The sequence below is a fragment of the Miniopterus natalensis genome, chromosome 4, assembly GCF_054644295.1.
Source record: "Miniopterus natalensis isolate mMinNat1 chromosome 4, mMinNat1.hap1, whole genome shotgun sequence".
In the NCBI taxonomy this organism is placed as follows: domain Eukaryota; kingdom Metazoa; phylum Chordata; class Mammalia; order Chiroptera; family Miniopteridae; genus Miniopterus; species Miniopterus natalensis.
The window spans coordinates 8,760,470-8,774,707 of NC_142084.1; the positions used below are offsets into that span (position 1 = coordinate 8,760,470).

A 14,238-nucleotide genomic window follows, 5' to 3' on the forward strand; every position below is an offset into this window, starting at 1 on the left:
AGTGCCGACAGTTTTCTCTCCTAGGCTAGGTTAGTTTGGTGGGTACACTCAATTCCACGGCTAGGGGGCAGCACTGCGCGGTGTGCATGAGGCCTGCTGCATGCTCTGCTGGCTACTGGTGCTGCTCCGGTGTGGGGAGGGCTGTGGGTACACAGGTGTTGCGCTTGGAATGTACCATGTCGCTTGTCCAGCAGGTTTAGAGATTAACAATTTTCAGTGTGAGCACTGGTGTTCAGCTACGATCTAAACCTAGTATTGCCTTTAAGGTCTTGGCTGAGTTATTAAATGTCTCTGGATTGGAGACACCAGGTGTTGAGAAGGCTCAAAAAGGGCTCCTTCCCTAGTCCTTAATTTGTTTTACTTAAGGGACATTTTCACTGAAAAACATGAAGGAAAAGGGACTAGAACTAGAAACGGAGTAAAGCTAATGAGTAAGCGAACCCAGAACATTTCTGGTTCTTAGGAACCTTGTTAGGAATGACCAGAACCTCCAGATATTGTCTGCATTTAACACAAATCTCCCTTTAGGCCCCCCGGTAATCAGCCTGTGCACTTAAGCTTGAGAAGCACTGTCTTAGAACAACCGTCACTGCCCAGGTCAGGATAAGGTTGCCAGGCCAGAGGGTACCAAATTTCAGGGGCACATCTGATGTCTGAGTAAAAAGTTATTTCTTCTCTGCAGCTAAATATTGGTAACTGTGCGGCACAAGGGTTCTTTGTGAATAATGCTTGGACATTTGTTGCTTGGGGGGTGGTTGGGAGGAATGTGGTTGGAGAAAAATAGGTGTGATAAAGGGAAGAGCACTAGCGGCACAGTGGTGGGCATGCCATGTTCTTATCGAGCCTTCAGAACCGCACAGAAGTAGGGAGGTGTTACCCTGCTTCCTTTAGTGTGTGCAGATGCCAAGGCTCAGGCGTGAAGCGGCTTGCCTACGGGTCCCCAGCAAGCTGGAGTACAAATTTGGTGCACTGGACAAGGTACATATATCTAAGGCCAGACCAGTTTGGGGTGTGTGGCAGTATGTAAATGTTTGGGGAAAAGTTGGGCCATGAATATTTAAAAAGCTCAGGAGGGTTAGTCCCTGATAGGTTTTGAAAACCTGCAGCTCAGATGAAACGTGGCTTTGGAGCTAGGCACGGTTTTGGAGGCTGGCTGCACAGATCCTGGGACCTAACCTCGCGGAGCCTGTCCCCCATAACAAAGATGTGTTTAAGGGAGCAGCACATTGTGGAACCTTGAGCCAGGCTGGATGAGCCTGCTGCAGGAAGAGCCCTCCTGAGAAGGAAGAGAGCCAGGGGCTGGCCAGCTGGGAGCAGTCCCGAGGGACTGGTGCGAGGTACAGCCTGGCAAAAAGAAAGGTGAATCCAAAGGGTAAGGTGAGTCCAGGTGAGTGCACTGAGGGTGAAGGCTGGAGCCCAGTCCATGAGTGGACTGACTAGTCCTGACAGTTAACCGTTTTCTAACATTTGAGGCCACTGTCTACTGTCTGGGGGGGAGGTGAGCATGTGCCCCGAGGAGGAAGGCTCTGAGCTGGTTTCCAGAGCCCAGAGCCAACACCTGTCCTAGCACTGCTGAAATCCAGACCCCACCGGCGCTTTCCCAGGGGTGTCTCCATCTGTCATGAGCTTTTGTAACAGGCTTAAGGTTGCTTCCTGTGCCCATTGATGGACTTCATGGCCTACCTTGTCCTTGGCTTATCTGGGCCAAGCACAACCTGTACCCCAGAACCCAGCAGGCTTCACTCTAAACAGCCCCAAAGAGCCTACTGTCCTGAAATGGAGCTTGCTCTGAGGTGTCCTCCAGAGGCCAACTCAAGCTGACACAGCTCCTCCGTTCTCTGCACTAGAGTGGAAAAGGGTTTTATTGCAGGGCCAATGACGGATGCGCCAGGGTCTGACACGGCCCACTTCTTGACTCAAGCAGAAGGCACACAGGGCGGTGGGGGGAGGAACTGGTTGCTCACTACACTAGTGCAACTGCTGCAAAACAGGTGAAGTCTTGGAAAAGTGAAAAATGACAATAGCAAAACCATGAAGTTACTTTTGACCCTAAACCAGTGCTGCAGCCAAGTGAGAGGGAAGTTTCAGTCCGGAGTCCGCTGCCCACAGCCTCCAGCGGCGTCCTGTATTGCAGAGCGCCAGCGGCCTGGCCGGCCCAGGAGCTTATGCTCTTAGATTCTCTTGGGAAACGAGCTTCCAGAGCCCCCGAACCCCTGCAGTTGGCACTGTTCTTAGGAGACGGTGGAGGAGCAGCGCTGCAGGAGCAGGGTGTGGCAGCTGTCGCACACTCGCACCGGCTTGGGGTAGGAGGGCAGGGCCAGCTCGTTACTGGAGCACGTGTTGCAGAAGATGTGGCCACAGTTTCGGCAGTGGTGCTAGCAGACAGAAAAGAGGCAGTCACGGGACACGCTGTGCTCCCTTTCAGCTTTCAGAGTTCACTTACTACCAGAGCCCGCCCTCCGAGATGTACCAATTTGGAAGGGGTTCCTCCAGACCTTTGTTTCTACATTTATGTTCCTGTAAAATCCATGGAGTGTTGGGGTGTGCACTTGCAGGAGTAAGGTTCTTTTTCTTTAAAATGTGTTTTACTGGTCCCGTGACTACTGCGTTCCTGGTGCTGACCCAAGGCTACTTTCCTGGTCCCTCTTGGGGGAGGGAGGGGAGTGTCTTGCTTTTTAAGAGCTGCCACAAACCTTGGGAATAGGGCAGATGCCAAGACCAGGACCTGTGTGGCCTCTGCTCCTTCTGGCTCTATACATCACTTCTGCCAACTGGCCACCCCCATCAGGCTAGAAGATGGACCTTGAGCTGGTGTAGGGAGAGCCAGGCCTGTGGAGGCCCAACGTGTAGCAGGCCTTGTGAACAAGTGTGATCTCAAAGGCAGCCTCAGGAGGCTGCTGCTTGTTCTCACTAGAATGTGGGAGTCTCGCTTCCTCTGCCACTGAGGGTTCTAATGGGGGCAGATGAGACTGCATCCACAGGGCAGCAGGTGGGGAGGTGGTGCCACTGTGGCAGGCATGCCCCCATTTAGTGAGGGCTCCCAATACTGCCTGAGCATCTATACCCTGCAGCTGTCCCACCCAACTGGTCAATCATGGTCCTGCTGATCCTGGACCAAAGGCTGGGCCTGAAGGCAGGCAGAGAAACAGGTTCACCAGGACCAGGTGCCCTGCCCAGATGGCCTGTGAACTTTTGGTGCTACTTAGATGCCTGTCCCAAGACCTGCTGCTCATAGGTTCTCCACAGATCTTTCTTCTGACAGATTTTGGTCCTGTTGTTTACAAAGAATTTTCAATGATACATTCACCTAGACCAGTCTTGTACACAACCAGCCCAACTCCCAAATCTGCCAGTCATTGAAAGGACTGTGCTGGGACAAGGCCTATGACTGGTCAGGGTACCCCCAGAAAGGGACAGTCTGGATGGGCCGGAACACCAGTGCATGACCACAGTGAGGTAGGCCAAGTCCCAAGGGCTTTTCCTAGAACCAGAGGAAGGGGAGCCCAAGCGGGGCACCAACCCGGCCCCTGGGCTCACAGAGGTGGCCAGCCCACATACCTTTCTCCGGGAGATGGAGAACTCCTTCTCACACTGCTTACAGTGAGTAGCTTCATCATCTTTCAGCCAAGTGTGGCCCTAGGAGAAAAGAACATTGATGGCTGGCTCCTGATGGATGTGGAGCTGTGTTCTGGTGCCCAGTATCCGCTGTGCCTTCCCAGTAGCCTACCTACATTCCCTTCCAGGGGCTGCCTTTTCTCCACTCAGACCTGGCCTGCCCTGTGGCTCTGGTTTTCCAGCCTCTGCACGCTGCCCCTGGGCCTCAAGCCAGGTTCTCCAGCCTCCTGTTAAGGTCCTTTCAATATACGCCCTCTGGCTGGGGACTGAGAGTCAGGATCTGGTGCTTGCACCCCAATCCTGGCTGAGGCACTCCAGAGCGCCTCCTGAACTGGCAGGAGGGAGGAGGGCCAACCCTGGTAGCCAGACAAAAGCAATCTGCCAGTGGTCCCTGCCACGGACACTTGCTCTGCTCAGGGTTTCAGTGGTCCCCAGGAATGGCATAGGCACTGAAGAGGGGCAGGGGGACCTCTGGCCTCTCACTTGAAGGAAAAGGTCTCTATTTTAAAAAAATCCCTGGACCTCTTCTGCTACCTTTCTCTTCCTTCATTAGGACACCTGTTATCTAGGCCTGCTGTCACACTACGCTGGTGGCAGAGGAACAGAGATCAGACCACTGCCATCTCAGCAGTGACACGGCTCTGAGCAGCATTTTATCTATAGATAAATAAGGACCACACCTCAAACTTCATTTCTCAAAACCTGGCTTTTGGGAGAAAACCCAGGAGCATGCAGGATATTAGTTAGCACAAGCTGACCAACAGTCACAGGAGTGGTTCTTACGCTAATAACATGAATAATTCAGTACCTTCAGTGCCTTATTTACTTCTTTGATGTCTTCCATCTTCAGCTTTGACCTTTAAAAGAGATCATTCATAGCATGAGAAAGGCTCTTAAACAAAGCAAACCCACAGGGTCTGGCTTTGGAGAGTAACAATTTAGGAGTATAATATGAGTAGTTCTAAAATGTTTTCCACTTGTTTATAATCCCAGAGTCACCTCATCCACTGGCTCACATGTCAAGGTCTGAGGCTAAGGAGTGGACTGAATCTGGCCCCAGAACAGGCCACTTAGCCTGCAAGGGTTGAAATGACTTTGAGATAATCACAATCATTTAAAAATTGAGAATTATCTCACAGAAGCCCAGGTTTCTGGCTTCTCTGGGCAAACATTCCTGCACATGATGTGCTTGGTGTGCATGGGGGCCCCCTCCAGCCCCATGGCAGGAGCCGCGTCTGCAGTGCTCTCCCAGGCCTCCTTCCTGCTGACCTCAGGCTCAGAGGGCATGGCCCCTTGTTCTTGCTCTATCAGTGTAAGAATTCCTAGATGTCACATAAAAGGCCTGAACGTGCTCTAAACTGGCAGCACTCAGCTAGAAACAAAACACTATAATTTGGGGAGTGATCTGAACCCTTTATTTTTACTTTTTTCCCCACCACCATTTATCCCCTTTTACCTCCACCCACCCCCTCCACCCTGTAATCGCCACACTGTTTTCCATGTCCATCAGTTCTCTTTTTAAAATTTTTTGCTCCCCCCCCCCCCCCCGCTAACTCCCCCCCACACTCTCCCCAGCTGTCTGATCTAAGGGTCAAACTGTCAGTGCTGTCAGACACAGGCCCGACTTCTGGAGAGGGCTCAGGAAACCGAGCGTCAGGGCCTTTGGAAAACCCTGTGGCCTTCAGGAAAGATTGGGAACTTCCCTACGGAAATAGGCCAGCAGCCTGACGCGCCCAGAGGCTGCCAGGACACACAGACCTGGGAAGCCAGGTCAAGATGGCAGTCTGAGCACACGGGGGGTTCCCTGGGAAATGCAGCTTGGGAGGAACCCAGGTGTCCCTGCTATAGCCACGCGGCCCTGTGTGCAACACGTGGAGGGTCTGCAGGCTTTCCCTTCACCACCCGGTGCGGGCTCGCGGGAGGAGGGGTGACCGAGCAGCCCCGCTCGAACCGCACAGCCCGCCTGCGAGGCACGTTTTGCTGCTGGTCAGGCAGCAGCAGTGCGAGGCTGCCGAGTGCAGGGCTTTGTTTTCCAGATCAGAGCCCATCTGTTTCCGAGGCCCGGAGCCCCTAGGACAGGAATGTGCTCTGACTGCTTACAGGAGAGAAAATGGTGCTCGCCACCCGAGAAGGGGGGTGCCCCGTGCACAGCTGACCATGCCCACGGTGTCCCTCCCTCCCCTCTGAAGAGCGCTGCAAACCCAAGGAGCCAGGGGCAGGCCAACTCCACGCCTGGTGCTTGTTAGGCTCCTGGACACCCTCAGACTCCCTGTGCTCCAGGCGTGGGGCAGGCACCCAGCCTTGCCCACTGTCCAGGAGCCCCCTCAGCGTGGGGATGAGGCAAGTACCAGCCAGAAGAGAGCAGTGCAGGGCACTCAGCGGGAGAGGTGACAGGCAGGCCTCAGGGTGGAAGGGGTGGATCAGTAGCCCTCAGCTGGTCTAAAAAGATGTGAGTGGGACAGGATCTTCACCTCACATTCCCACCTGGGCCATAACATTAATTTTTCTTAACACTTCTGTGGGCCAGCCTAGAGCACTGCTTTACCTACTTTCCAGTTTTCTAGACATAAAAATCCTGATTATGCAGATCTGTGCCCTGCTTTAGTGTGTTTATAGTTTATTCTTACGCTGGTCCCCACCTCTGGACCCCTCTGGTCACACTGTACTCAGCCCAGGGCCTGAGCCCAGGCTGTCACTACGCTGGCGTGAGGACTCAGGTGGGAGCAGAGAGTCAGCCTGGGGTCCCTGTGGGAGTGCTGGAGAAAGAGGAGCTTTGGTTCCTCTCACAGAACCTGCTGAGCTCATTCTGCCCCAGTGGGGGTCAGACCTACCGGTGAGGTAAGCGACAGGATGGCAGAGGTGGGAGGTAGGGGCTGATTCCTGGTGGCTTTTTTTGCTTAAGCCAGTTTGAGTTGGATTTCTGTTATTTGCAACCAAGAGCCCTGGAACATTAAGGGGACAAAGCTGTCCACTCAGTTTGGAAATGCAATGATCACGCAAATGGACAAGTCCCACATCTGCAGTGTGATCCATTGGGTTGTCCTAGGACAGGACGACCAGGGAGAGCTGTCAAGTCAAAAGGGAGACAACTCCCAGGGCCTGCACTCCTTCAGCACCACCCAGCAGAGACAGACGGACCCAGCGGCTGTGCGGAGTCACCCTGGGAAAGGCGGATGCAGCACGGAGGCTGGACTTCTCAGCTCCAGTGCTCCCTGTGGTCTGGCTGCAGGCCGGCCAAGCAGCCCTCTCAGCACCCCTCTGGTTCCCTTGGGACCTAGATACTGAGTGACCATGAGGGTTCTGTGCCCCTGAGGCCTGACTTCCTGGGGTGGGGGTCACCCGAGTAGTCGGTAAGCCTCCCTGACTGCTTTGGGACCTGAGTCGAGGTGGGGACTCGCTGTGTGGAGGGAGGGAGCAGGTTCTTACTGGCTGAGGTGCAGTCCCATTTCCTGGAGGGCTTGTTCCTGCTCATCGCAAACCTTCTGTAGCTCTGCCTTCTCGTTCTGGAGCTCTCGCAGCTCCTGAAATGAACAAACCGGACTCGTGACACAGAACTCAAAGTCCTTTTTATAAGGTTTAGTAGTCACAGCGACAAGCAGGTCAGAATGTTTTTCAAGAGTAAGAGGCAGATTTGTGGTAAATGTCATTTCAGAAAGGGTCATTTCATGGGTCACTTCTCTCTAGCTGCCTTCTCCAGAGCGGGCGAATGGAGGTGAGCAGCTCTGCAGCGGGGACAGCGACAGGGTCAGGAAGGTACCTCAAAACAGTTGCCCTCACAGGGCAAATAAGGCTTTGCCTATCAGAGTTTCTATTAAAATATTTTTAAAAATGTTCTTATTGATTTTAGAGAGAGAGGAAGGGAGAGGGAGAGAGAGAAACATAGATGTGAGAGAGAAACCGATCGGCTGCCTCCCTGACGCACCCCAACTGGGGACCGAACCTGCAGCCTGGGTGTGTGTCCTGACTGGGAGTCGAACCCGAGACCTTTCAGTGTACATGGCGATGCTCCAACCAACCGAGCCACACTGGGCAGGGCTTCTATGGAAAGATTTTTAAAAATCTACAACTACCTCAAAAAATACACAGATGAACCTTATACAAAATTGTATGACGCTTACAGCAGCGAAGGCTCATTTGAACGAACTCTGGAGGGGCTGGTCGTGTCCTGCGAATGAATGGGACCGATGGACACTAAGATTTGGGGTCTCATGGCTGGACGCAGCCACATCCGGAGGCCCCGAAACCCCGCGTGGGAGCCGTGCGAGGGGGATGAGGCTCGTGCGGGCACATCCTTGACCATGTGTGAAATCTGGGGTCAGCGCACCTGGAGGACACTGCTGATGGGGGCCAAGGACTCAGAAAAGGAACGGGGTCCAGGACTCACATGGGCAGCCGTGGGGCCTATGCCTGAGTGGTGGGCATTCCCCCACAGCCATCCCTGGGCCTTCTGCCCCAGAGCCTGTTGACACAGGCTTACCCGTGACATCAGGCAGGTTGTTTTGTTTCTTTTTTTGTGTGTAGTGTGTGTGGGAGGGTGTGAAATTCAAAGCTTACACCGAAGTATTTTGAAGTAGAGGGGTATGCTCCATGACACAGCAGAGCTTTCTAGAAGTCCTCTTCTACCCTCTGTTGCCTCCTCCCCGGTCCGAGCCTGAGTGGCTAAGGAGGAACCTCTCCCCTGCCTGGTGATTCCCGCCCCTGGCCTGGTGGCTCTCTCACAGAGGCTGCAGGCACTTTCCGTCAGAAATGGAAAGGGCCTTTCCTTCGGATTGCGCAGCAGTACCATTATTATGTTAAACACAACAAAACCCACGTCCGAAGGCTGCCTCAGCCCCCAGAACCCTCCAGAGGGGAGGTGTGGGAAGGCCACCTGTGGCTGGACAGTGCCCTGAGCTTCCCACCAGCCCCACCCAGAGAAGCCATGGAGGCCAGAGATGCACCCCAGTTCCCCAGACAGCAGTCAGCTCTGACCAGAATTGCCAGGCCCCCCCTGTTTTCTGGGGAGACATATGGGAATTTTACAGTAGGGGAAGACTAGACCACCTGCGTTTCCAGGAGGTCCCGTCCACAATCAGATGACAGTGCAGCGCCGGCACCCCCACTTCCCCGCTCTCTGGAGCTTCAACGCAGGATCCAGGCCACCCCTTCAGGTGAGGTGAGGCCTCTAGAGGAAGGTGACTCCAGGGACAAACTAGACTCAGGTCTAGTCTAGGGAAGATTTAGGGCCCTGGTTCAGTCAGCTTCCTGGGAAGGACCAAGGACCAGGTGGTTCTCAGGAGGCAGGATACCTGGCCCTGGGCAGAGTGGCCACCCACCTCTGGGGGAAGGTGTGGACTCGCATTTGCTGACGTTTACTGGTTACTCTGTTTTCTTTCTTGCAGACTTAGTACCTATTCTCCACACAGTAGGTGGTGATGGTCCTAAAGTGAAATGGATTATGCCCTCCAACAGCTGCTTACCAAGCTCAGAATAAAGCCCAAATGCATTTCCACGGGAGGCCTGAGCTCCAAAGCCTCCCTCTGCTCACCGCACCTCGGCCCCACGGCCTTCCCGCGCTTCACTAGGACACACCCTCACACTCCCAGTGTCTCTGACCAAATCTCTGCCTGACTGTCCTTTGCTCGTCCTTCAAGTCTCCAGTTAACTGTCCCTCTTTTCCCAGACTGCGCCGCAGCACTGTGGGGACAGTTTCCTGTTTGATTCTCTCCGCAGCACTCATCACTGAGTTTCTGGTTTGCTCACCGGCTTTTGATCAGCTCTGCCCCTTCCTCCTACAGCAGAGGCTCTGAGGGTGCAGAGATAGTGCCTCCCAGACCCTGGGCCACTGGCACGCAGGGGGCTGGGGCCTGGGGTGGTGAGGGTCGTGGCAGGCGCTTCAGCAGGAGTTTCTCAAGATGCTAAAAGCTCTATTCCTCCCGAGGACAGTCCAACTTACCTTTGTTAATCCTTCCACTTGCTGTAGCTCTGCTCGGAGGAGAGAGGAGGTATCCTTCTCACACTGCAACTCTCGTTGAAGAGCTTGCCTTTGCTCTTTTTCTGACTTCAACTCTTTCTCTAGACTTGAGCTGTTTTCCCCAAAATGAATGTGAGTTAGTCTCAGTGGGAGATTTTCATGGAAAATTCACAATCCAACCCAAGACACCACACAGGCAATGGAATTCACAGAAAACGAAATTGCCTCATGAGCCTCTACCCTTCAAGAAAGCATAGCAACAAGGCTCCCTCTCCCCGAGGGCAGCCAGCACCTCCCAGCACCGACCAGGATCCCCCCGGGGAGAAGGGTGTAGGCGCACACCTGACAGCCCAGGGCGCACACCTGACAGCCCACAAGTGGAGAGAGGGAGGAGCTGACACGCTCAGGAGCGCACAGCAGAATCCTCTACTGAGCTGGGGAAAGAGAGGAAGGTGCAACATGGATTCTGCCTTTTCTATCCAAAGCCAGCTAATGATGGAGGACGCTGGGGGTCTGGGGAGAAGGCTACAGAGGGTCAGCAGTGCGTGGCCCATGACGGTACTGAGCCCCATTAGGCCATTTTTTTCACTTGTGAAATGAGGTACACAGACATCTCTCACCACTGGCCTTTGTACTTTTCCTCAGTACACCTGCTCTCATCCCAATTCCAGCCTTGCAGGGTATAAAACAAGACACTCTCTGCCCCAATGGGAGCCGGCTGCCCCCGCCACTGGCTCGCCCGCTGGGGCACCTACCACTGGCTGTGCAGCTGGGAGAGCTGCTCCTGCAGCCCACGGGTCCTGCAGCCCAGCTCCTGCTGCAGCTGGTGGCTCCGCTCCTCGGCGCCCTGCCGTGCTCTCTCTGAGTGCTGTAACCTGGACCAAATGAACCACAGCCTTGTAAGGAAAGGATCAAAGCTCCGATTCGACGTAGGAATTTTTCATATTCTTGCTAGCTTGAGTTTTTTCTTCCATTTTTAATTAATATACAATAAAACTGACTTGTGTGTTTAGTTCTGTGTTTTAGCAAGTCAATACATATAACCACCCAGCCACCAGGAAACAGAACAGTTCCACTGCCCCAGGAAACTCTAGTGCTGCCCCCTGTAGCCACACCCCTTCCCATCCCTGACCCCTGGCGACTCTGACACCATGGCTTTGTCTTTTTGACAGTCACAGAAATGGAAGTATTATTCATATAACCTCCTGATGCTGGCTTCTTTCTCTCAGCGTAGTATCTTGGAGATGAGTCCAAGCTCGGGCTGAGTAGGGTTTCAGCGTAGAGCGCCAGTTTGCTTATCCATTCCCCCATGACAGAGATCTGGGTTGCTTCTGGTTTACAGCAATTATGAATAGAGCTGCTATACATTTGTGTACAGGCTTTTGCATGAACATAAGCTTTTATTCCTCTTTGGCAAATAGCCAGGAGTGGGGCTTTTGAGTCATGTGGTAAGAGTATGTTTAGCCTTATTGTAAGAAACTTTTCCAAAGTGGCTGCACCATTCTGCACTCCCACCAGTAAAATACGAGCATTCCAGTAGCTCCATAGCCTCACCAAACACTGGGTGTCATTATTAATAAAATATTTAGCTGTGAGGCATCTCAGCATGATTTTTTAATCGTCATCTGAGGATATATATATATATTTTCCATTGCTTTTCAGAGAGAGTGGAAGGGAGAGAGAGAAACATCGATGTGAGAGAGACACATCAATTGGTCGCCTCCCGCAAGCGCCCTGACCATGGCCGAGCCTGCATCCGAGGTGCATGCCTTTGGCCAGAATCAAACCCGGGACCCTGCAGTCCACGGGCCGACGCTCTAACCACTGAGGAAACGGCCGAGGCCACCTCGGCATGGTTTTAGCAGGCACTTCCCTCACTGCTCCTTTGCCATCCATACGCCCTCTTTGGTATTCAAGTCTTCTGTCCATTTTTAAGTGGGATTGTTTGTTGAGTTTTGAAAAATCTTTACATATATTGGATACAAGTCTTTTGACAGATACAGGGTGGGGCAAAAGTAGGTTTTGAGTTGTTGCTATGGAAAATAATACAATAATTGTAAAATCTAAGAATAAACTGTTTCATGCCCTCACAACTGTAAACCTCCTTTTGCCCCACCCTGTATGTGATTTACAAATTTTCTCCCAATCTATAACTGCTTTTTATTCTCTTAACCATGTCTTTCACAGAATAAAATTATAAAATTTTGATAAAGTACAGTTTATCAAGTTTTTCTCTCATGGATCATGCTTTTATGTCATGTCTAAGATCTTTGTACAACCCAAGGTTACAAAGTCTTTATAAGTATTCTTCTAAAAGTTTTATAGTTTTATACTTAGACTTATGATCCACTTTTTAAAATATGTTTTTATTGATTTCAGAGAAAGGAAGGAAGAGGGAGAGAGAGAAACATCAGTGATGAAAAAGTCATTGGCCGACTGCCTCCTGCACGCCCCGCACTGGGGATCGAGCCCACAACCCAGGCATGTGCCCTGACTGAGGATCGAACCACGATCTCCAGGTTCATGGGTCGACACTCGACCACTGAGCCACGCCAGCCAGGCAAGACTTATGATCCACTTGGAGTTAATTTTTATATAAAGATGTGAGGTATATACTGAGGTTATTTTTTTTGGTTTATTGATGTCTAATTGTTCCAACACCATTTAATGAAAAGACTACCTTCTGCTATTGAACTGCCTTTGCATTTTTGTAAAAAAATCAGTTGCCCATATTTGTGTGGATCTCTTTTTAGACTCTGTTCTGATCCATTACTGACCTGATGTTTAAATGTGACAGTAACAACGAGCTCCCCAAAAGCCCTGATCCCCTGAGAGGACAGTGTGTGACTCAGCAGCCCAAAGGCTGACTGAGAGAATACGTGACCCCTTGTTGGGCAAGACTATGGACCCAAAGGACAGCCATCCCAGCCCATCTGTACTTCTGAGAGAGACTCTGAGTAAGTCCCCGGCCCAGAGAATGCTCAGCACCTTCCAGGGACTAGCTTGCTGGGGAGGTGATTACCTTTCTTCCATCTGTTTCATGTTGGACATAACTTGATTGATTTTTTCTTCAAAAGATGTGATGACTTCATTCTTTTGCTGTAAGCTGCTCTCTGTATCCTACAAAAGCAAGGCCAGGGGGTCAGACTCTGCCTCTCCCTCGCCCCAGTTCAGCAGGGTTTGACTGTTCACTTGGTACTTTCATAATACTCTCAAGAGCTTTTCATTCATTGCTGCTCTTCCTCGGAGCCCTGGAAGGCAAACTGGGCCAAGGCTCCCAGTGTGACCAATAGGAAGAAAGGCCAGGCAATGAGCCTTTTGTTTCCTCACAAAGATCATCCACCCTGCATCTAGCAAGCATCACACCTAATAGAGAACCTTTAGATGCATTCTTTTTAAGATCAGGACCACAAATTTGCTCATTGTTTCTACTACTGTTTAATGTAGCCTTGGAGGCGTGGCCAATGTCATAAGAAACAAAAAAGAAATGAGCACAAAAATTGAGTGTGAAGAGATTAAACTGTCTTTATTTGCTTATGATATGATCAGTTACATCTAAAACCAACAGGATCAATAGACAAACTATCAGAACCAGGTGGTAAGCAAAGCTGTCAAGCACAAAGTCAGCCTGCAAGGACAATAGTGCTGCTTCTCCACACCAGCAAGACCTACGTGGAGAACACAGTCAAAAGAAGGCACCAGTCATAGAAGCAACTATACAGAACCCAGGACTTCACCAGAGAAAGTGCAAGACCCTTCTGGAGTAAAAAGGACACAAAAAGAGAAAAGAGAAAATCTGAATAAATCGAGAGTTACCCCATGCTCTTGGATGGATGACTTCATATACTACTGAGGTCAATTTTTCTTCTCAAATCTGTAAATTCAATGTAATCCTCATTTACAAAATTCAGCTGGATTTGTAAAAGGAAATTTATAACCTTATTCTAAAATTGGCATTAAGAATAAAGATTTACAAATAGATAAGTCAATCTTAAAAAAGAGAGAGAACAAGGAGGCAAAGGGGCAGGCTTGCCTGTAATGGGCTGAGTCCCTCCGAAACCTGTACGTTAAGTCCTAACCCCAGCACCACACAATGTGACCTTACTTGGGAAACGGGCCATTGCAGACATAATTAGTAAAGATGAGGTCTTACTGGAGTAAGGTGGGCCCCTAATCCAACATGGCTGGTTTCCTTACAAAAAGGGGAATCTGGACACAGCCAGGCACATGGGAAGAAGGCTGTGTGAAAGTGAAGGCGGAGATGGCAGCAAAAACTTCTGCAGGTGGGTTCTCCACAGACTGTCAGCAACCACCAGAAGTGAGGAGAGGACAGGACAGATTCTTCTACACAGACTCAGAAGAAACCAACCCTGTCAACACCTTAATCTTGGGTTTCTGACCTCCAGGACTGTGAGGCTAAATTTCTGTTAAGCCACTCAGTTTGTGGTACTTTGTTATAGCAGCCCCAGCAAACTAATACAGCTAACCAGGCATTAAAACATACTACAAAGATACAGTAATTAAAACAGATAAATAGACCATAAAACAGAATACAGACCTCAGAGATAGTAGTTCTATTCTATATAGGAACTTGATATATGATAAAGGTGGTACCACATATCAATGAAAAAAGAGTGGATTAGCTTTTAAGAGGTTTCCTATAAGGAGAA

General features: G+C 51.0%; 1 protein-coding gene across 1 annotated transcript in view; it reads right to left on the minus strand.

Moving 5' to 3' along the window:
* Window positions 1-1,844: 1,844 nt before the first annotated feature.
* Window positions 1,845-14,238, minus strand: part of RUFY1 (RUN and FYVE domain containing 1) — a 48,156-nt gene continuing 35,762 nt past the window's right edge. Inside the window, exons 12-18 of the mRNA XM_087816264.1 lie at window positions 12,591-12,688; window positions 10,324-10,443; window positions 9,551-9,680; window positions 7,042-7,136; window positions 4,424-4,472; window positions 3,559-3,636; window positions 1,845-2,375 (exon numbers count right to left, since the gene is read on the minus strand). Coding sequence (XP_087672390.1) covers window positions 2,232-2,375; window positions 3,559-3,636; window positions 4,424-4,472; window positions 7,042-7,136; window positions 9,551-9,680; window positions 10,324-10,443; window positions 12,591-12,688 — 714 coding nt within the window. The 3' untranslated portion in view covers window positions 1,845-2,231. The remainder of the gene's footprint in view (window positions 2,376-3,558; window positions 3,637-4,423; window positions 4,473-7,041; window positions 7,137-9,550; window positions 9,681-10,323; window positions 10,444-12,590; window positions 12,689-14,238) is intronic.